The sequence below is a fragment of the Haliotis rufescens genome, unplaced genomic scaffold (genome assembly GCF_023055435.1).
Source record: "Haliotis rufescens isolate VD_foot unplaced genomic scaffold, xgHalRufe1.0.p SCAF_8, whole genome shotgun sequence".
Classification (NCBI taxonomy): Eukaryota; Metazoa; Mollusca; class Gastropoda; order Lepetellida; family Haliotidae; genus Haliotis; species Haliotis rufescens.
This window is the reverse complement of record NW_025964372.1, coordinates 13,511,663-13,533,795: the sequence shown is the minus strand read 5'-3', so window position 1 is coordinate 13,533,795 and position 22,133 is coordinate 13,511,663. Positions and strand designations below refer to the sequence as shown.

The window sequence follows — 22,133 nt, the reverse complement described above, 5'->3', positions numbered from 1 at the left end:
GTCATAAAGAATGAAAGTATGAGTTGATACAAGGGTAGGGAGGTCATAAAGAATGAAAATATGAGTTGATACAAGGGTAGGGAGGTCGTAAAGAATGAAAGTATGAGTTTATACAAGGGTAGGGAGGTCATAAAGAATGAAAGTATGAGTTGATACAAGTGTAGGGAGGTCGTAAAGAATGAAAGTATGAGTTTATACAAGGGTAGGGAGGTCGTAAAGAATGAAAGTATGAGTTGATACAAGTGTAGGGAGGTCGTAAAGAATGAAAGTATGAGTTGATACAAGTGTAGGGAGGTCGTAAAGAATGAAAGTATGAGTTGATACAAGTGTAGGGAGGTCGTAAAGAATGAAAATATGAGTTGATACAAGTGTAGGGAGGTCGTAAAGAATGAAAGTATGAGTTGATACAAGGGTAGGGAGGTCATAAAGAATGAAAGTATGAGTTGATACAAGTGTAGGGAGGTCGTAAAGAATGAAAATATGAGTTGATACAAGGGTAGGGAGGTCGTAAAGAATGAAAGTATGAGTTGATACAAGGGTAGGGAGGTCATAAAGAATGAAAATATGAGTTTATACAAGTGTAGGGAGGTCGTAAAGAATGAAAATATGAGTTGATACAAGTGTAGGGAGGTCGTAAAGAATGAAAGTATGAGTTGATACAAGGGTAGGGAGGTCATAAAGAATGAAAGTATGAGTTGATACAAGGGTAGGGAGGTCATAAAGAATGAAAATATGAGTTGATACAAGGGTAGGGAGGTCGTAAAGAATGAAAGTATGAGTTTATACAAGGGTAGGGAGGTCATAAAGAATGAAAGTATGAGTTGATACAAGTGTAGGGAGGTCGTAAAGAATGAAAATATGAGTTTATACAAGGGTAGGGAGGTCGTAAAGAATGAAAGTATGAGTTGATACAAGTGTAGGGAGGTCGTAAAGAATGAAAGTATGAGTTGATACAAGTGTAGGGAGGTCGTAAAGAATGAAAGTATGAGTTTATACAAGGGTAGGGAGGTCGTAAAGAATGAAAGTATGAGTTGATACAAGGGTAGAGAGGTCATCGGGTGCATCAACAGACATATGCAAGGTGATGCTGGCATACATATTACACATTGAGTATAAGGCAAAAATAATCAGAAAGATAAATTAATTGGAAAATGCTTATTGGAAGAGATTTCCATCCTTCTATTCATGTTTATATTCTTTGGTTATACTGAGAGGCAGCGGTTGCACAGGAGCCCAAGGTGCTAACTTGCTGTGTAGAGTTACATTTCTTAGTTGTGATAGGATCTGCTGATTGTCACTCCGAGATTCTGACTGCATGGTTAGGAACCTTGATTGTGAACACCTATGTTCTCATGTTGTGCCAAGGTGGAGAGCCTTGCATCAGGCTTCCCTCACACTCCGAGCTGCCATGCCGTCATAACACCGAAAGTACTGTTCTGTGTGGTGTTAAGCTCACTCCTTCACTCTCTCATTGTGTTACGTATTTATAATCAGATGTCTTAAAATTTCATTCATTTGTATCATATTTGCCATAATTAATATGAACAGGGATACAGTTTTACCAAGTTTAAGGAAAGATTGGGCAAAATATTGTGACAACCGCTTATGGTTGTTTGTTTGTTGTTAAACACAGCACTCAGCAACATTCCAACTTTATGATGGTGGTCTGTAAATAATTGAGTCTGGACTAGACAGTCCAGTGACTGACGTCAGCATTTGTCTATGCAATTGGGATACAATGACAAGCATCAACCAAGTCAGTGAGCCTGACCACCATCTAGTTAATCACCAGTTATGACAACCACTTATGAACCTAGACAGCTGTCTAATACAACTACTGCAGACTTATTCCAGTGATAGCACCATTCTGAGTCAGTAAATACATTATTATGGTGTTTGTGATGCAGCCAGCTCATATCTTGTGTTAAACTAGAGCTTTGGTGACTGACCATTTGATTTTCTGAGAGGCAGGGGAAGGTTGCCTAGGACCTTTTTAAAGAAAATAATTTGTTCCGGAAAGAAAACAGGAAAAAAGTACAGAAATTTTTATGCTCATTGGACTTGCTGGACGTCCTTAAATGCTTCTGTTGTGAAGACACTAAATTGCTCATTGCCTCCTTCACAGAAAATAATGTAGCGTTTTGAATTAGCGACTAATACTTTATTATGTCTCAAACGACAATCCATACCCTGAATATGAATGGTGGGTCTCTTAGCACATACAGCCTTCTCATTCAAAGGCCACAAGTTGACATGATGTCACTAGGTCCATCTCTGAGTGTACAGTTACACTGTGCCTCCTGTCACCAACACCTATGGAACACAGGCTTGTCAGTCGAGTAAAGCGCCCCAGTATGCTGTACACACTTACATGCTTAGACTTGCTGAAATTCAGTGATTTAATTGTTGATCACATAATTTTTGTAATGGAAAAACAATATTGCTCTCTTAAACCTTAGTTTTGTTTCCTGATTAGGTGTAAGTACCACTTAGAACTAGTATTTGGAGATGAAAGGGAGAAAGAGTCAGGCCAGTTTTTTTTAAAATAAGGTGCTGAAGTAGTTAGTTAGTTAGGTGTGATCCAGTTTTACTGTTCAAAGTTCACATTGAAAAACAGACAAATGATGCCAAATGATTAATTTTGATGATCGATTAGTTGATATGATCCAGTCATCAATGATGATTTTTCAACCAATTACCAAAACTAGTCAGCACCATACCTATGTAATAAATGTCTGCATCATTTTGGGCTGTGCCCCCACATAGAGCTGACATAACTGAAATACTGTTTAAGCAGTGTTAAAACTCACTCACTCTCTGCTTCATGTAAAATATTTGATAGATTTACCATAAATAGGGTGGAGAAGAAGATCCGTGAAGACATGGGTTACAATAGGTCTTCAGCAACCAATGCGTGCCGTAAAAGGCGACTATGCTTGTTGCAAGAGGTAACTAACGGGATCGGGTGGTCAGGCTCACTGACTTGGTTGATGCATCTGATTGCATCCCATTTGCATGGATCAGTGGTCATGTCAGTCACTGGATTGTCTGGTCCAGAGTCAGTTGTTTAGAAACCGCTCTCATATAGGTGGAATATTGCTGAGTGCGGCATTAAGCAACAAAAAAACAAAACATAAATAGGAATGAAAATAAAACTGGTTGCCTCATATAGTTTTTATGTCCCCAAGTACCTACAGATGTGAAAAGTTCCCATACTTGATGATATACACCATATACGTCATGTTTGCTTTCTGTCAGTCACATCCGTCAACATTTGTAGTACATAGATCTCGTGAACAGTTATACCAGATAAATGGATATATAAATATACAAATAGCTATGATATGCATGTTTATGAGTTCAGGGGGACTTCCTTGCCTGGCTGACACCAGTTAATTGTCCAGTAGGTATTTATTGAGTTAAACTGGTAAAATCAGATTCAACTGACAGCAATAATCAGTCAACATTTGGAGTGCTGCTATGATTGCTACATTGTCTAAGTCAGCCGTCAGTCTTGACTTTCCCGTATGATACTACTTATGTTAAAGGGGACAACGGTTCATGTCCTACAGTTATTTGGATATTGGCCATAAGAGGGACAATGACGGACTCATGTTCTTACAAACTGTTTGCACGTCGTGTGGAGGAGTGTTAAAAATAGCTCTCCTACTCATCCCCATCTAATCTAACATAATGAGATGTTGTGAGACTGACACTCCTGGCCATGTTCCTTGGTGATTTAATAAGATGCCATGCATAGCTGATCAGGTTTAGAAGCTCCTTCACAGTAAGGAGGATTGTCTGGTGAAACAAGAAAAGATCGTGGAAGGTTTTTTATTGTCAAAGAACCTTTTTAAAAAATAAAATTATTCCTAAATGTTTTCCAAAGTCTTAGTTTTGGAAGCAAAAGCAGTGTGGTTCTTGCAAACCTGACTGAAGGAATTGCCCAGGACACTGCAGGGGGTTAGTTGATTCTTATTAGGAATATTACTAATGTGACACTTTTAGAAAAGAATAGTCCCACTGTCACAGTAAATATAGTTGTAAATAAAATGATTAGTTGATATACTAATAAAATGATTAGTTAATATACTAATAGAATGATTAGTTAATATAAATATACTTTAGAACTGGTCAACTCCAGTAATATGACGATGATCTGTAAATAATTGTGTCTGAGCCAGATAATCCAGTGATTGACGTCGATATTATCAATCTATGCAATTGGGATGCGATTACGTGCATCAACTAAGTCAGAGAGCCTGACCCAGGAATCTTCATAGCGTGATCAGAATCTATTAGCTCAGTGAAGCCTAAAAGTACAGGTAGCTAACTTCCTTATCAATACCTTATAACTGTCTTCAGCTTGGCTCCTACTTAGTGATGTACTTCGGATGGTTCAACCAACTTCCAAAATTTCACAGTATTTTCTTTAGTGAATGTATATCAAACAATTAATATGGATATCCTTGTATATTCATCCAAAACTGCATTTTGGTTGACAATTTATGACCCATTTATGGTTATTTATGTACCGTATTCAACGTAAACGCCCCGCTCTAATAAGCGCCCACGGCGATATTTGCTAATATATTGGCTAGTGAACAATCCCAATTAGCACCCCTTCCGACTGATAAATGTACACAAGACTGATTTATTCGTGTATAATACGCACATGTTATATGCACCCTTAATTATGGGCAGTTAAGTTCTGGAACATATATGTGTCGTGTATAATACACACAGGCTTTTCTTTTGTATCATTTCAGGCTGTCAGCATAAACCACGAAGTTTACGATCTTTCAACACTTTTTTTTCCCCACTGAAATTATATTCTAAAAAGAGCCCCCTAATTCTAATTTTGAGAGCACCTGGGCGCTTATTAGGTCGAATACAGTATTAAAGATCAATAATTACAATGATTCATGCATGTTGATGTTGTGCAGTATCCATGCACTAAAGCCTGTTCATAGTGGTACAAGGGGAGGTCAGGTAGCCTAGTGGTTAAAGCGTCAGCTTGCCATGCCGAAGACCCGGGTTCGATTCCCGACATGGGTACAATGTGTGAAGCCAAATTCTGGTGTCCCCAGCTGTGATATTGCTGGAATATTGCTAAAAGCGGCGTCAAACCATACTCACTCACTCATGGTGGTACACAGTTGTTGCCATGATCAATGGATCAGTGTGCACTCCAGTCCCCAGTGTGGGGATGCTGGTTGGAATACATCTTAAACAACCTATGCCAGTTATAAAAGGCTGCTTCTCCCTTGATGAAGAGCAACTACTTCAGCGGAACCTATGGATTGCCGCAAACGACAATTATTAACACAAAGTTATTTACCTTTACAAAACTTACCTTACAAAACTATAAACTTTGCCTATATGGTAGTTAGGCCACTGTTTAAACACAAGTTTCAGGTGGAACGATATTAACCTTGGTCACTGTCAGACTGACTAATCGCTGAGCTTGTGATGTAATATATTAATGCTCTCATTCCAGGAAACCATTTTGGAACCGTTTGCGAGAAATGTTGTATATTTTTATTTAAGAATAACAAAATATAACAAGGAGGTTATTACGCTTGTGAGTTTTGGGATGGTAAATATCATGTATTGAGAAAAAAACACTGTGTATTTAGCTTGCCAAGGCTTGCTATATACAGTGTTTATTTCTTACACAGGATGAAGTATAGGGATTGAGCGTGATAACCTCAACATATGAAAGATATCATTCATCTAACATTTTGTACCTTTAAACATCGCCCTCACAGAAATTAAAGAAGTTGTTGTCCCCAAATTGTGTCTACTTTGTCATCCGTCAACTTCTAAGTAATGTCTGTCAAACAATTCATTTGTTGTCTTCATGGAGACATGGCACTCAACAGTCTTGCTAGACAACGGTATAAGGCTCTATACCATTCCAAAACACACAAGCGTGATAACCTCAGCATATGAAAGATATCATTTATCTAACATTTTGTAGCTTTAAACATCGTCCTCACAGAAATTAAAGAAGTTGTTGTCCCTAAATTGTGTCAACTTTGTCATCCGTCAACATCTGAAAAAAGTTATGCCTATCAAACATCTCTTTAAGGATGTTAGTAAAAAGCACAAGCTTTAAAAATATTTACCCTTGTTTAAGTAATGATGACTCCCTGAATAAATTCCGACTGCGGCAATGTCAGACAAGTCCAATTTATGGATGTGTGAGTGACTATTGTTTTATGTTGCTTTTAGCAATATTTCAGCATTATCACAGCAGGCGACACCAGAAATGGGCTTCACACAATGTGGGGAATCGAAACTGGGTCTTTGTCGTGATGAGTGAACACTTTAACCACTAGGGTACACCACAGGGTTTAAATTTGGTCTTTCTCACATATTCTCACAATTTGCATGCCGATTATTTGAACCTTTTCTCCCAATACCGAACGCATATCTCTCCCACTTTTGGATGCAATCATTCAGCCATTGCATTCATCTGCCCTGTCCTGCTTCATCTAGGGGGAACAACTCACTATAGAGACTTCCCTCTAAAAAGTAACGTTGTCCAATTTATGATGTCATCAAGTTGCGAGCACAAGAAATGATGTCATGATAGAACAATGTTTTATCGTGAAATAAACCACCCTTTGCTCTTCATTGTTAACGTTCTTTGTGATTTATCGCATAGCTTTCTAATATTGATTTATATGTGTTGTTTCAGAAAGGACTTAACTGAGTGGATTGTTTCAAAAGATGCGGGGAGTATACCTCTTCGCTGTTCTTGCACTGGCTGCCACAGTTTCAAGCCAGACAACAGGTAAGTCATGCCTCATGAAACTGTGATATCTAGTGACTTGTCATCATGTGGGTAGATGCTGTCTGTCATGTGGATAGATGCAATCTGTAATGTGGGTAGATGCAGTGTGTCATGTGGGTAGATGCAGTTCTTCATGTGGGTAGATGCAGGAGTGCAATGTGTCATGTGGGTAGATGTTGTCTGTCATGTGGGTAGATGCTGTCTTTCATGTGGATAGATGCTGTCTGTCATATGGGTAGATGCAGTCTGTCATGTGGGTAGATGCAGTCTGTCTTGTGGGTAGATGCAGTCTGTCATGTGGGTAGATGCTGTCTGTCATGTGGGTAGATGCTGTCTGTCATGTGGGTAGATGCAATATGTCAGGTGGGTAGATGCAATCTGTCATCTGGGTAGATGCTGTCTGTCATGTTGGTAGATGCAGTCTGTCATGTTGGTAGATACAGTCTGTCATGTTGGTACATGTATTCTGTCATGTGGGTAGATGCTGTCTGTCATGTAGGTCATTTTCATCAATGTTTGTTTACGAAAGCACACGCACATCATCTAAACTCCTGTCTAAATGTTTTGGGTAAGTTAGGCAATAGTGTGTGAGCAAGGAGGCAGCACCTTGATGGATAGATCTTACAAGATGTCGTTCCTGCTAGGCAACCTCATTTGCATAATTATCAGACTGTGATGCCAAAGGTCTTGGATTATCACATTGATAACAATATTTGTGATTTGGTAAATACATTTTATCATTTGGAGCTCATGGTTTTGTGAATAGGGTCGACAATGAATGAATTATTTTTGAAATGGCAGGTGTTATATGTGAACTACCTTTGACCATCAGTAAAGTAACTCCCATTTGTTACATTAAGGGAGACATGGTTGATGTCAATTGTGACAAGTACTCTCACTACTACCAGCATTTGTGTATGACATCATTTGTACAATGTCATGTGTGTGACGTCAGAACTTCGTTTGTACCACCATCTTGCCTAGTATGTTAATTATGTCCTCCAAACACACTGTTTGTGGTGTCTTATGGAACCCCCTGATTCATGTCTTTGTCTCAGACAAACATGAAGACTTAAACACCAATAAGCAGTTCTAGCAAGACTCTAATGTTATCAAGTATATCTCTCAGAAATGTCCATAAGTTCACAGGGACAGTGTTCACAGAGACAATATCCAGATTGAAACTTGCATGGACACAAGAATGTGGAGCCTTGTCCCTCTTTAAGCAATGCAAAGAGCATGATTAGGCTGCTGTTTAATGATCACCTTTGTACCTTCTTCCTATTCCAGATCAGTGCGCAGCGGTTTCATGTGATGTTGGACGAAGCTGTGTGGTAGGACCTAATGGCAAACCTTCCTGCATATGTCCACGTGGTTACTATGGAAGCACCTGTGAAAGTATGTACAGCTGAACAGATGTTGTTAGTTTGTATGTGCAAAGCACTCATAAAGCTATCATCAAACAATCACAAAGCACTCATAAAGCTATCATCAAACAATCACAAAGCACTCATAAAGCTATCATCAAACAATCACAAAGCACTCATAAAGCTATCATCAAACAATCACAAAGCACTCATAAAGCACTCACCAAGCTATCATCAATCACCAAGCACTCACAAAGCAATCATAAAGCACTTGTCAAGCACTCATCAAGCACTCAATCACCACTTATCAAGCACTCATCAAGCACCCATCAAGCAATCACCAAGCACACACCAAGCACTCACCTAGTAATCACCAAGAACTCACCAAGCACCCACCAAGCACTCACCAAGCTATCATCAAGCAATCACCAAGAACTCACCAAGCACTCACCAAGATATCACCAAGCACTCACCAAGCTATCATCAATCACCAAGCAATCACCAAGCTATCATAAAGCACTCCCCAAGCAATCACCAAGCACTCATAAATGACATATCAGTGAATAGAACCTCTCTGGGGCTGAAGTCTAGGGAGGGAGCATGTCAGTGAATAGAACCTCTCTGGGGCTGTAGTCTAGGGAGGGAGCATGTCAGTGAATAGAACCTCTCTGGGGCTGTAGTCTAGGGAGGGAGCATGTCAGTGAATAGAACCTCTGAGGCTGTGGTATAGGGAGGGAGCATGTCAGTGAATAGAACCTCTGTGAGGCTGTAGTATAGGGAGGGAGCATGTCAGTGAATAGAAGTTCTCTGGGGCTGTAGTCTAGGGAGGGAGCATGTCAGTGAATAGAAGTTCTCTGGGGCTATAGTCTAGGGAGGGAGCATGTCAGTGAATAGAACCTCTGTGAGGCTGTGGTATAGGGAGGGAGCATGTCAGTGAATAGAAGTTCTCTGGGGCTGAAGTCTAGGGAGGGAGCATGTCAGTGAATAGAACCTCTGTGAGGCTGTGGTATAGGGAGGGAGCATGTCAGTGAATAGAACCTCTGTGAGGCTGTGGTATAGGGAGGGAGCATGTCAGTGAATAGAACCTCTGTGAGACTGTAGTAAATGGATGGAGCATGTCAGTGAATAGAACCTCTGAGGCTGTAGTCTAGGGAGGGAGCATGTCAGTGAATAGAACCTCTCTGGGGCTGTAGTCTAGGGAGGGAGCATGTCAGTGAATAGAACCTCTGAGGCTGTGGTATAGGGAGGGAGCATGTCAGTGAATAGAACCTCTGTGAGGCTGTAGTATAGGGAGGGAGCATGTCAGTGAATAGAAGTTCTCTGGGGCTGTAGTCTAGGGAGGGAGCATGTCAGTGAATAGAAGTTCTCTGGGGCTATAGTCTAGGGAGGGAGCATGTCAGTGAATAGAACCTCTGTGAGGCTGTGGTATAGGGAGGGAGCATGTCAGTGAATAGAAGTTCTCTGGGGCTATAGTCTAGGGAGGGAGCATGTCAGTGAATAGAACCTCTGTGAGGCTGTGGTATAGGGAGGGAGCATGTCAGTGAATAGAACCTCTGTGAGGCTGTGGTATAGGGAGGGAGCATGTCAGTGAATAGAACCTCTGTGAGACTGTAGTAAAGGGATGGAGCATGTCAGTGAATAGAACCTCTGAGGCTGTGGTATAGGGAGGGAGCATGTCAGTGAATAAAACCTCTGTGAGGCTGTGGTATAGGGAGGGAGCATGTCAGTGAATAGAACCTCTCTGGGGCTGTAGTCTAGGGAGGGAGCATGTCAGTGAATAGAACCTCTGTGAGGCTGTGGTATAGGGAGGGAGCATGTCAGTGAATAGAAGTTCTCTGGGGCTGAAGTCTAGGGAGGGAGCATGTCAGTGAATAGAAGTTCTCTGGGGCTGTAGTCTAGGGAGGGAGCATGTCAGTGAATAGAAGTTCTCTGGGGCTGTAGTCTAGGGAGGGAGCATGTCAGTGAATAGAAGTTCTCTGGGGCTGTAGTAAAGGGAGGGAGCATGTCAGTGAATAGAGGTTCTCTGAGGCTGTAGTAAAGGAAGGGAGCATGTCAGTGAATAGAAGTTCTCTGGGGCTGTAGTATAGGGAGGGAGCATGTCAGTGAATAGAACCTCTCTGGGGCTGTAGTATAAGGAGGGAGTATGTCAGTGAATAGAACCTCTGTGAGGCTGTGGTATAGGGAGGGAGCATGTCAGTGAATAGAGGTTCTCTGTGGCTGTAGTCTAGGGAGGGAGCATGTCAGTGAATAAAACCTCTCTGTGGCTGTAGTCTAGGGAGGGAGCATGTCAGTGAATAGAACCTCTCTGGGGCTGTAGTCTAGGGAGGGAGCATGTCAGTGAATAGAAGTTCTCTGGGGCTGTAGTCTAGGGAGGGAGCATGTCAGTGAATAGAACCTCTCTGGGGCTGTAGTCTAGGGAGGGAGCATGTCAGTGAATAGAACCTCTCTGGGGCTGTAGTATAGGGAGGGAGCATGTCAGTGAATAGAAGTTCTCTGGGGCTATAGTCTAGGGAGGGAGCATGTCAGTGAATAGAACCTCTGTGAGGCTGTAGTCTAGGGAGGGAGCATGTCAGTGAATAGAAGTTCTCTGGGGCTGTAGTAAAGGGAGGGAGCATGTCAGTGAATAGAGGTTCTCTGAGGCTGTAGTAAAGGAAGGGAGCATGTCAGTGAATAGAAGTTCTCTGGGGCTGTAGTATAGGGAGGGAGCATGTCAGTGAATAGAACCTCTCTGGGGCTGTAGTATAAGGAGGGAGTATGTCAGTGAATAGAACCTCTGTGAGGCTGTGGTATAGGGAGGGAGCATGTCAGTGAATAGAGGTTCTCTGTGGCTGTAGTCTAGGGAGGGAGCATGTCAGTGAATAAAACCTCTCTGTGGCTGTAGTCTAGGGAGGGAGCATGTCAGTGAATAGAACCTCTCTGGGGCTGTAGTCTAGGGAGGGAGCATGTCAGTGAATAGAAGTTCTCTGGGGCTGTAGTCTAGGGAGGGAGCATGTCAGTGAATAGAACCTCTCTGGGGCTGTAGTCTAGGGAGGGAGCATGTCAGTGAATAGAACCTCTCTGGGGCTGTAGTATAGGGAGGGAGCATGTCAGTGAATAGAAGTTCTCTGGGGCTGAAGTATAATGAGGGAGCATGTCAGTGAATAGAAGTTCTCTGGGGCTGAAGTATAGTGGGGAGCATATCAGTGATAAAATATATTTTCTGTGATACCTTGGTTTCAGATTCTGTCTGCGCTAAACTGAAGGAGGCTGCCAGTAACTTGGACCTGTGCACACTGTTTGGCTCCACTGCTCCATGTGTTGGTGACATTGCTGGTGGGGAGATCTGCCAGTGCCCCAGCACTCGCAATGGTGTCTTGTGTGAAGATGCTGGAGCACCTGGAGGTGGGTAGATGGTGAAGGGCCTTTAAAAAGCATCTTTATGCTTCTTTTAAAAAAACACAGTAACCAATGAATTAACAATGCTAACAATGCTTACAATTATTTCCAAACATTTTCTGCAGTGAGCCTGACTGACTGTCAGCATCAACAGCGGCTACAGAGCTACATCATCTACATGTTGAACACCACAGACATGAGGAACGCCACTCTTAACAGTCTGAGAACTATCATTGATACTAATAAGATGAAAAGCCTGTTGCGGAACTCCAGCAACCAGGTGCTGCACCAGTGGGAGTGTACTGGGCAAGGCTTCAGCTCAGTCCAGTGTGAGGTCAGTATGGACAACTTGAACTCTCGGCAGTGCTACTGTGCCAACACAAGAACTGGTGAGATTCTACCTGGACATACAAAGAGCTACACCAAACCCACTGACTGTTCAGGAGGTAAGTGTGTGGCATGTTTCTTGAAGCAAACAGTTACACTCTTTGAGATGTATTGGGTACAGTTTCTAACTGTTGGTCTATTGACTGATACACTGAGAAAAGGGTATTCATGAGTGATAAAATACAATATTTATACACAACAGTTCTCTTCTCGTGAAGATCCGGGATAGAATAGGTATTCACCAAGCCATGCTTGCCATAAAAGGCAACTGTGCTTGTCGTAAGAGGCGACTAACTGGATCAGGAGGTCAGGCTTGCTGACTTGGTAGTTACATGTCATTGTATCCCAATTGTGTAGATTGATGCTCATGATGTCAATCACTGGATTGTCTGGTCCAGACTCAATTACTTACAGACTGCTGTCATATAGCTGGAATATTGCCGAGTGCGACCTCAAAACAACAAACAACAAACAAACAGTGTAGCTGTAACAGTCAGTGACAGTGTACTCTGAATACATACACATAGAGTCAACAGCAGGCAGAATAACATGGCCCATTTAAACTGAACAGAGGCGGATCCAGGTTTGGAAAAAGGGGATGCATTTAAAACCCACATTACAGTTACTGACCAAGGAAGGGGTTAACATGTCAGGTGCCTGAAAAAAGGTTGTTGCGAACCACTGCACACTTCCTCTGGATCTGCCAGTGGGGTCATGAATATTTAAAATAGCAAAACATTTTTTTTAAATATTATGCTTTATTGAAATGAACTTTATTCTTTTTTTCTTTTCTTTTTTGTTTATTGCAAAGAAAAATACAACAACTGGCCTACAACAACAGACATTTTCAAATAACACCTTTATCGTTCAAGTTAATAACTTAACATTACAATAAGCCTGAAAGACATTGTAATTTTTCATTATAATGGCCCATCCATAAGTCATAATGGTCCACTCCTAATAGAACACAAGCAACATGTCTCACACAGACAACAGCCCACACACAACAGTCCTCACACACAACAGTCCACACACACAACAGTCCACACACAACAGTCCACAGACAACAGTCCTCACACAACAGCCCACACACAACAGTCCTCACACACAACAGTCCACACACAACAGTCCACACACAACAGTCCTCACACACAACAGTCCACAGACAACAGTCCTCCCACACAACAGTCCACAGACAACAGTCCACAGACAACAGTCCTCACACACAACAGTCCTCACACACAACAGTCCGCACACAACAGTCCTCACACACAACAGTCCTCAAACAACAGTCCTCACACACAACAGCCCACACACAACAGTCCTCACACACAACAGTCCACACACAACAGTCCTCACAAACAACAGTCCACACACAACAGTCCACACACAACAGTCCTCACACACAACAGTCCACACACAACAGTCCACACACACAACAGTCCTCACACACAACAGTCCACACACAACAGTCCACACACAACAGTCCTCACACACAACAGTCCACAGACAACAGTCCACACACAACAGTCCTCACACACAACAGTCCTCACACACAACAGTCCACGCACAACAGTCCACAGACAACAGTTCTCATGCACAACAGTTCTCACACACAACAGTTCTCACACAATATTCCACACACAACAGTTTTCACACAATATTCCACACACAACAGTTCTCACACAACATTCCACACACAACAGTTCTCACACAACATTCCAGACACACACACACACACAACAGTTCTCACACAATCTTGCACACACAACAGTCCACACAACAGTTCTCACACAACAGTCCTCACACACAACAGTCCTCACACACAACAGTCCTCACACACAACAGTCCACACACAACAGTCCTCACACACAACAGTCCACACACAACAGTCCTCACAGACAACAGTCCACACACAACAGTCCACACACAACAGTCTTCACACACAACAGTCCACACACAACAGTCCACACACAACAGTCCTCACACACAACAGTCCACAGACAACAGTCCACACACAACAGTCCTCACACACAACAGTCCTCACACACAACAGTCCATGCACAACAGTCCACAGACAACAGTTCTCATGCACAACAGTTCTCACACACAACAGTTCTCACACACAACAATCCACACACAACAGTTTTCACACAATATTCCACACACAACAGTTTTCACACAATATTCCACACACAACAGTTCTCACACAACATTCCACACACAACAATTCTCACACAACATTCCACACACACACACACACAACAGTTCTCACACAATCTTGCACACACAAGAGTCCAAACAACAGTTCTCACACAACAGTTCTCACACAACATTCCACACACACACAACAGTTCTCACACCATGTTCCTCACACACAACAGTTCTCATACAATGTTCCACACACAACAGTCCACACACAACAGTCCAAACAACAGTTCTCACACAATGTTGCACACACAACAGTTCACACACACAACAGTTCTCGCACAACAGTTCTCACACAACATTCCACACACACACAACAGTTCTCACACAATGTTCCACACACAATTGTTCTCACACATTCCACACACACACACAACAGTTCTCACACAATGTTCCATACACAACAGTTCTCACACATTCCACACACACACAAAACAGTTCTCACACAATGTTCCACACAACAGTTGTCATACAATGTTCCATACTCAACAGTTATCACACAATGTTCACACACAACAGTTCTCATACAATGTTCACACACAACAGTTCTCATACAATGTTCCACACAACAGTTGTCATACACCATTCCACACACAACAGTCCAAACACACAACAGTTCTCACACAATGTTCACACACAACAGTTCTCATACAATGTTCCATACTCAACAGTTCTCATACAATGTTCTCACACAATGTTCACACACAACATTCCACACACACAGCAGTTCACACTAAAGTTTTCACCAAACAGTTTAATTCAATTGTTTTGTACAACACTTTGAACAGTATTTCAATTATATCACATAATGTCAAGTTAATGTGCTGGTTAATGTCTTTAATATTTATTGCCTTGGGAACTTTGCAGCCAGCACTTGCGTGGTGATGACAAACCAGTAATCTAGCCATTGCAAATCTGGGGTCAGAACGTACCAATGGGACACAACTATGCACAGTGAATTGTGCTGTCTGTCCCACAGTCCTCGACCATACTATTTTCCCTTCTGCCACCCCTTACTGTAATGCAGAATCCTGAAGTAAAGCAAGTCTAGATTTTCCTCGTCTCACAGGGCCTCCTTTTCAGTTTAAATGGACTTATTTGTTTCTGTCAGCATATTTGTACTGCTGTGACTCTCTCTGCCCTGTGATGCTATATGGGAGTTGTTCTAGTTGCAGGCCAGGGGGCAGTTGTAACAGGACAGTTCAAGCTGTACATGGGGCTGCGTCCAGTCTTCAACAACACCTCCTCTGCCGAATACAGGGGCCTTGTACGCAACATCACCAGCGCTGTAAGTATGCCCTCTACTGCATGCAGATGTGACTGCAGGCATAAGTACTCCTACCCATGTGTGTGTATTATGCATTATGTATTTACACGAGATTTCTGTTACAGTTGTCCCAGCTGTTTAAGGGTCTCCCCAATTTCAACAAGGTCAATGTGACAGGTGTGATGTAAGTACCTATGTCATGTCTCACAGAATTCAATTACGCTTCAGTTATCTTGGACATGATTGTACACTGTGTTCCCTTGCAATTGTGCCCTTCGGTAACGCATGGCTCCCAAAATCTACGTTAATTTTTAATAAACTTAAGTTTGACACTGACATGAACTTTCTTTCCCCAAAATTCATTACCAGCTGATCACCAAGAATAGAGTAACACAGGAAATATACCAGTCAACAAATCCAAACTAAAGTACGTAATTTAATCCTATTATTACAATCTGATTATGAAGACATGTTCATTGTATATCTGGACTCACTCCCTGTAATATGTTGTACTTATTTTATTCAAAATTTCATTCAATATTGTTTATTTTCATTTTGGAGCAATCATGTGTGAAGTGATCGTAAGATTTCCCCAACTCACCATCAGGCCCCCTTACAGCAACCATTATCAGACTACCGCTATTGAAAATGGATACATATATAAAAAACGCCGTACTTTGACTCTTTAAAAGTCAGATTTGTGGCAATTTGACTATTAGGTGTCAACATAATGTTTTCGTAATCAAAATACTTGTAGCGTGGGAAGTCCCTATGGTGACTGGTCAATATTTTCCATATGTAAAAATTATCTGACAATAGAAATTAGCTGTACCAAAGTGCAACTTTTATGGTTTTAATAATTTTAAATAGGTATAGTAAAAGCTGCAACTAAATTAACACAATATTCAAATATATTATTCCTGATAAAATAATAATTTCAGATACAATTTCTTTGAACCATTGCATTGAAATTCTTTGAAGTTGTTTGATTTGGTAGTTTTTTTAACTGAATCTCTGTAGATTGTTAGAAAACGTTTGTACAGCTGATTGCTACTTTTAGGTTTGTTTACAAGAAAATACATACAATTTAAATGGTAAATCATCATGTCTAGTGATGTTGTATCTCAATGTTCAAATTTTTATTGACTAAGTTTGTTATACCTGTTTATTTACCTGAATTCGCTGAAGGGATCATAAACAACTACTATATTCTATTGTTTTTGTCAAACTCTGATATGCAACGTGTGGCATAGATCATGCTAGGTAGGCCAAGCATGTACTATTGTGTTGGTCATCTACCCCCTACGACTCCACCTCGGCTAGACCGCTGATTATCTATCAGCCTTGTTTGGACCCCAAAGGTTGTGTAGTGTTAACAACTCAGTAGGCGTCCTTCCAGTCGGAGAGTGACCGAAGGCTCCATGTCCACAGGTCATCTGGGAGTACTGGTTCTGATGCCTTTCCAAACATTTGGATGAAACCTATAATTTCCTTCACAACATTGTGTTGATTCTGTAACTTATGATCATTGTAAGGTAAACAAAATGGCATCTGTGGAAGTAAACAAACATTCTACCATGAATTTGTAAATTACTTGATTCTGATTGGTCAAATTACAATAAACACCCTCTGATTGAAACAGCCGATTTGATGGCTGCATCGCCATCAAAGCTAATATTCATAGAATAGTACTTTTTTTCAGTCAATGTCAGTAGGCATATTTAAATAATTATATGTACAATTATAGGTTACCAAATGCAAAGTTGTGGTTACTACAATATTCAAGGGATGTGTGCATTTCTTGCAGAAAACATGATAGAAATCTACAAAGAGAATGTATTTTAAGTTTTGGGGTCAACAAAGAGCTTGGAATTGGCACTTTTTGCCAATGTTATCAAAATGTGCAGAATATTCTCATAAGCAGATAGATAAGAGAAAGTTACTTTAAATCAAAGTTGTCAATAAACTGTCAATCATATCTTTTTGAGACACCCAAAGTTAACAGGTTTTTATTTACTGCGCCCAGCAAAAGTGTATCATTAAACACTTTTGTGTAACCAGCCTGAACGTGTCCCCAGTAATAGTGTATCATTAAACACTTTGGTGTAACCAGCCTGTATGTGTCCCCAGCATAAGTGTATCATTAAACACTTTTGTGTAACCAGCGTGTCCCCAGCAATAGTGTATCATTACACACTTTGTTGAACCAGCCTGACCGTGTCCCCAGCAATAGTGTATCATTAAACACTTTGGTGTAACCAGCCTGAACGTGTCCCCAGTAATAGTGTATCGTTAAACACTTTTGTGTAACCAGCCTGTGTCCCCAGCAATAGTGTATCATTAAACACTTTTGTGTAACCAGCCTGTGTCCCCAGCAATAGTGTATCATTAAACACTTTTGTGTAACCAGCCTGTATGTGTCCCCAGTAATAGTGTATCATTAAACACTTTTGTGTAACCAGCCTGTATGTGTCCCCAGTAATAGTGTATCATTAAACACTTTTGTGTAACCAGCCTGAATGTGTCCCCAGCAATAGTGTATCATTAAACACTTTTGTGTAACCAGCCTGTATGTGTCCCCAGTAATAGTGTATCATTAAACACTTTTGTGTAACCAGTCTGAACGTGTCCCCAGTAATAGTGTATCATTAAACACTTTTGTGTAACCAGCCTGAATGTGTCCCCAGCATAAGTGTATCATTAAACACTTTGGTGTAACCAGCCTGACCGTGTCCCCAGCAATAGTGTATCATTAAACACTTTTGTGTAACCAGCGTGTCCCCAGCAATAGTGTATCATTAAACACTTTGGTGTAACCAGCCTGAACGTGTCCCCAGTAATAGTGTATCATTAAACACTTTTGTGTAACCAGCCTGAATGTGTCCCCAGCATAAGTGTATCATGAAACACTTTGGTGTAACCAGCCTGACCGTGTCCCCAGCAATAGTGTATCATTAAACACTTTTGTGTAACCAGCCTGAACGTGTCCCCAGCAATAGTGTATCATTAAACACTTTTGTGTAACCAGCCTGAACGTGTCCCCAGTAATAGTGTATCATTAAACACTTTGGTGTAACCAGTCTGAACGTGTCCCCAGTAATAGTGTATCATTAAACACTTTTGTGTAACCAGCCTGTATGTGTCCCCAGTAATAGTGTATCATTAAACACTTTTGTGTAACCAGCCTGTATGTGTCACCAGTAATAGTGTATCATTAAACACTTTTGTGTAACCAGTCTGAACGTGTCCCCAGTAATAGTGTATCATTAAACACTTTTGTGTAACCAGCCTGTATGTGTCCCCAGTAATAGTGTATCATTAAACACTTTTGTGTAACCAGTCTGAACGTGTCCCCAGTAATAGTGTATCATTAAACACTTTGGTGTAACCGGCGTGTCCCCAGCAATAGTGTATCATTAAACACTTTTGTGTAACCAGCCTGAACGTGTCCCCAGTAATAGTGTATCATTAAACACTTTTGTGTAACCAGCCTGTATGTGTCACCAGCAATAGTGTATCATTAAACACTTTTGTGTTTCGCCCTTGTGATCAAATGTTATAACATTTCAGGACATAACCACCCTCTTGTACACAACAGATGATGCCTTGACATATTTAATTTCAATTCCATGGCCTTTATTGTCTTATAATTGATTTATTTGTCTTTAAATGTGGAGTCAGGTACCTATTTCCACAAACAGGACTGTTAGGCGATGTTAGGAATGGTACAGCTAGTGGATGTTCCAGTTAGCTTACTTTCTTACTGTCAGAAATATCCATTCTATTTATCAAACGAGGGGAATGTCAATAAAAAAAAATATGCTAAACATCAGTCTGTTAATTGATATTTTATATTAATGTTCCGTACAAGACAGAGTTAGCCGGTAGTTTGTGACACAGAGAATTGTATGGTAGCTGTAGCAAGCAGATCAATGGCCATTGTTGATAAGTTACGTGCATCACTAGGTTATTGGAACAACACTCTCTGTGTGTTATGTTACTGTACTTCAAGTATTTCTGTGGTCAGTGATGGCCATTTTGCAAAAACTTTTGACGCTGAAACCTTTTTATTTAGACCAAACATAAAACAGCTGGTTTCAACAGCTAATATTGTTTTCATTAATTACTTCTTAATCAATTTTTGCACATTATTCTCCCAATTTCTCCCAAGTTTATTATTTTTCTTATGACATTTTTTTCATGTCAAACGGTAACTAGTATAATGATGAATAACTGTACTTAATTTTGTTTTATTATTTTCATAAATAACACTTGTAGAGACATTTTTGTGCAACATGCAGAAATCCACGGTCCACTGACAGACAGTCACTCAAACAAGTGACCACCTCTCAGACGGGAGACCCGTCTCGTGTACACGTTACTTCCTTACTGGGTTAACTTTTTGGCCATGTTTGTTGGTAAAGGTGTCCATTTCTGCTTGCCATCCCCAAAATACTACATGGTAGAAGATAGATGTAATATTATTGTGCTTGGTACTGGAAATGTGCCTTAAGGTGGTATGTGTGTACAACAGTAACCTGGTCATCCAAAGTTAGGTTGTCTTGTTTCATACTGTTGAATGTTATATCATGTTGTGACACAGAGTTCAAGCATCAGGAGCAGCTGTTGTTGGCTACCAGCTACAGTTTTCACAGGAACTCACCACAGCTCAACAGATGAGGTTTCTGAATGTCTCGTACACCCTCAGGACAGCTGGCCTTGTCATCGCTGGTGTCCGTTACACACCAACAGGTAATGTTCCTGCAAGGAAGGGTCTCTGCTGGGATAGACCCCTGACAGGAAAGGTCACTGCTAGGAAGGGTCCCTGCTGGGATGGGTCTCTGCTAGGAAGGGTCTCTGCTAGGAAGGGTCTCTGCTAGGAAGGGTCTCTGCTGGGATGGGTCCCTGCTTGGATGGGTCTCTGCTGGGATGGGTCTCTGCTGGGATAGACCCCTGACAGGAAGGGTCACTGCTAGGAAGGGTCACTGCTAGGAAGGGTCTCTGCTAGGAAGGGTCTCTGCTAAGAAGGGTCCCTACTTGGAAGGGTCTCTGCTAGGAAGGGTCCCTGCTGGGATGGGTCTCTGCTAGGAAGGGTCCCTGCTGGGAAGGGTCCCTGCTGGGAAGGGTCTGTTCCATTGGTCGACTTCCGTTGTATGGCTGGGGAAAAGGGGGTAATATATAGTTTTTCGTGTATACTACGGACCCCTAAGTTTTAAGTCTAAAAATTGTGAAAAAAAGTGCATTTTATACACGAATAAATACGGTAATGATCGAAAGACAAGTGATTTTCATGCTCGGACACGATGTTTAATGCTAAAGTATTGTCAATGGTCATAACTTAGCACGATATGCCATAAAGATCTATTTTTTCAATATAGGTTGCAATTTCATGGTTAAAAATTTCAGAACAACACAATAAAATTTTCATACACGAGGACTGTATCCATTACTGTAATTTGATTGGCTGTCTTAGGTCACATTCTTGAATTTGACCAATCATGATCCTTATGGCAGTTTACGGCTATAAAGTGTCATTAGAAACCCAATTTCTATGCAATAAAAATGCGTGTTACAACTTCAAATATACTCCTGGCAAGGTTGCTGTCATAATACGGATGTTCAGAGCTTTCGAACGTGACCAAACATCGAAGGAATCTTCACTTGTGCTATTCATACAAAGCTTCGGAAACGGAGGTGTTCTTTTCTCAGTATTTTCTTATGTTACTGAGCAAAAAGCCACTGTTATTGGGAAATAGGTGATGATATACACCGGTATATTATTTTCATTTTTTTTCTTTGTATGATAATTTTCCCATTACGTAAACAATATGAGAAAAAAACAGAAAGTGGATAGTATGATATCTTCCAATTGCCCAAACTCACCAAACTGTGTGTTTCCTCTGTCATTATCTGGACATTATGAATTAATAAACTTAATTAAGTTGTAAATGCATTATTTAAATGATATTATAAACATAACTTTCATATTTATAAACAGTAGGATTAGACCTTTCAAATGGTGTATGACATGCAGTCAAAGATGTTTCACAAGCAGATAATGTCCTTGCTAACTGGGAACTTGGTGTCACAGCAGTAAATGCTCCTGGTGGACTGGTGTTGAAAGAGTTAAACATTACCTCCACATCATACATATTGTAAATGTCAGTTTTCACCTGACTACCTTATTTCTGCCTGTATCCTTATGACTTTGATGTCAGTAAATAGGTGGTGTGTGAAATAACTTTGATCTTCACTCTGAAATATTTTGGTTTGTGATGCTGTTTTTGATGCCCCCATGGGCCCTCTCAGAGGTGGTCGAAGGAAAATGATTTACATTTAATCATGGCAGCAATATTGAAAATGCCATTTTTAGCTCACTTGACTGAATTTGACTGCCGGCCTAATTTGTTCAAGAGGTTCTAATCTGATTTTCAATGTGGCTGTCATATTTAGAAAGACTTCTAATGGCCATTACTCAGCCATCTTGGTATATGTGTCATTAGTGGTAGGGCTTACGAAGGAACAGTACACTTTTGTATACCCTACTTTCATGCATGATATGTAATTTGCTTAAACACACCATGTTTGAGTGGTATATACACTGGCATATTATGCTGTTATCTGTGATTCTTTAATTCTAATTGACCACTTTCTCAAATAATTTCACTCAATGAATTCATGTCTTTGTAGAATGTCAGCAAACATGTTTGATCTGATTTGCAAAGTA

At 40.9% G+C, this 22,133-nt stretch overlaps 1 protein-coding gene across 10 annotated transcripts in view; it reads left to right on the top strand.

Annotated features, from left to right (window-relative positions):
• LOC124117390 overlaps window positions 1-22,133 on the top strand; it is a 203,018-nt gene that overhangs the window by 43,862 nt on the left and 137,023 nt on the right. For all 10 annotated transcript variants that reach the window (XM_048388963.1, XM_048388962.1, XM_048388967.1 and 7 more), the window contains exons 2-8: window positions 6,707-6,802; window positions 8,093-8,200; window positions 11,389-11,550; window positions 11,670-11,990; window positions 15,309-15,427; window positions 15,532-15,590; window positions 20,010-20,158. In XM_048388963.1, coding sequence (XP_048244920.1) covers window positions 6,739-6,802; window positions 8,093-8,200; window positions 11,389-11,550; window positions 11,670-11,990; window positions 15,309-15,427; window positions 15,532-15,590; window positions 20,010-20,158 — 982 coding nt within the window. In that variant the 5' untranslated portion in view covers window positions 6,707-6,738. The remainder of the gene's footprint in view (window positions 1-6,706; window positions 6,803-8,092; window positions 8,201-11,388; window positions 11,551-11,669; window positions 11,991-15,308; window positions 15,428-15,531; window positions 15,591-20,009; window positions 20,159-22,133) is intronic.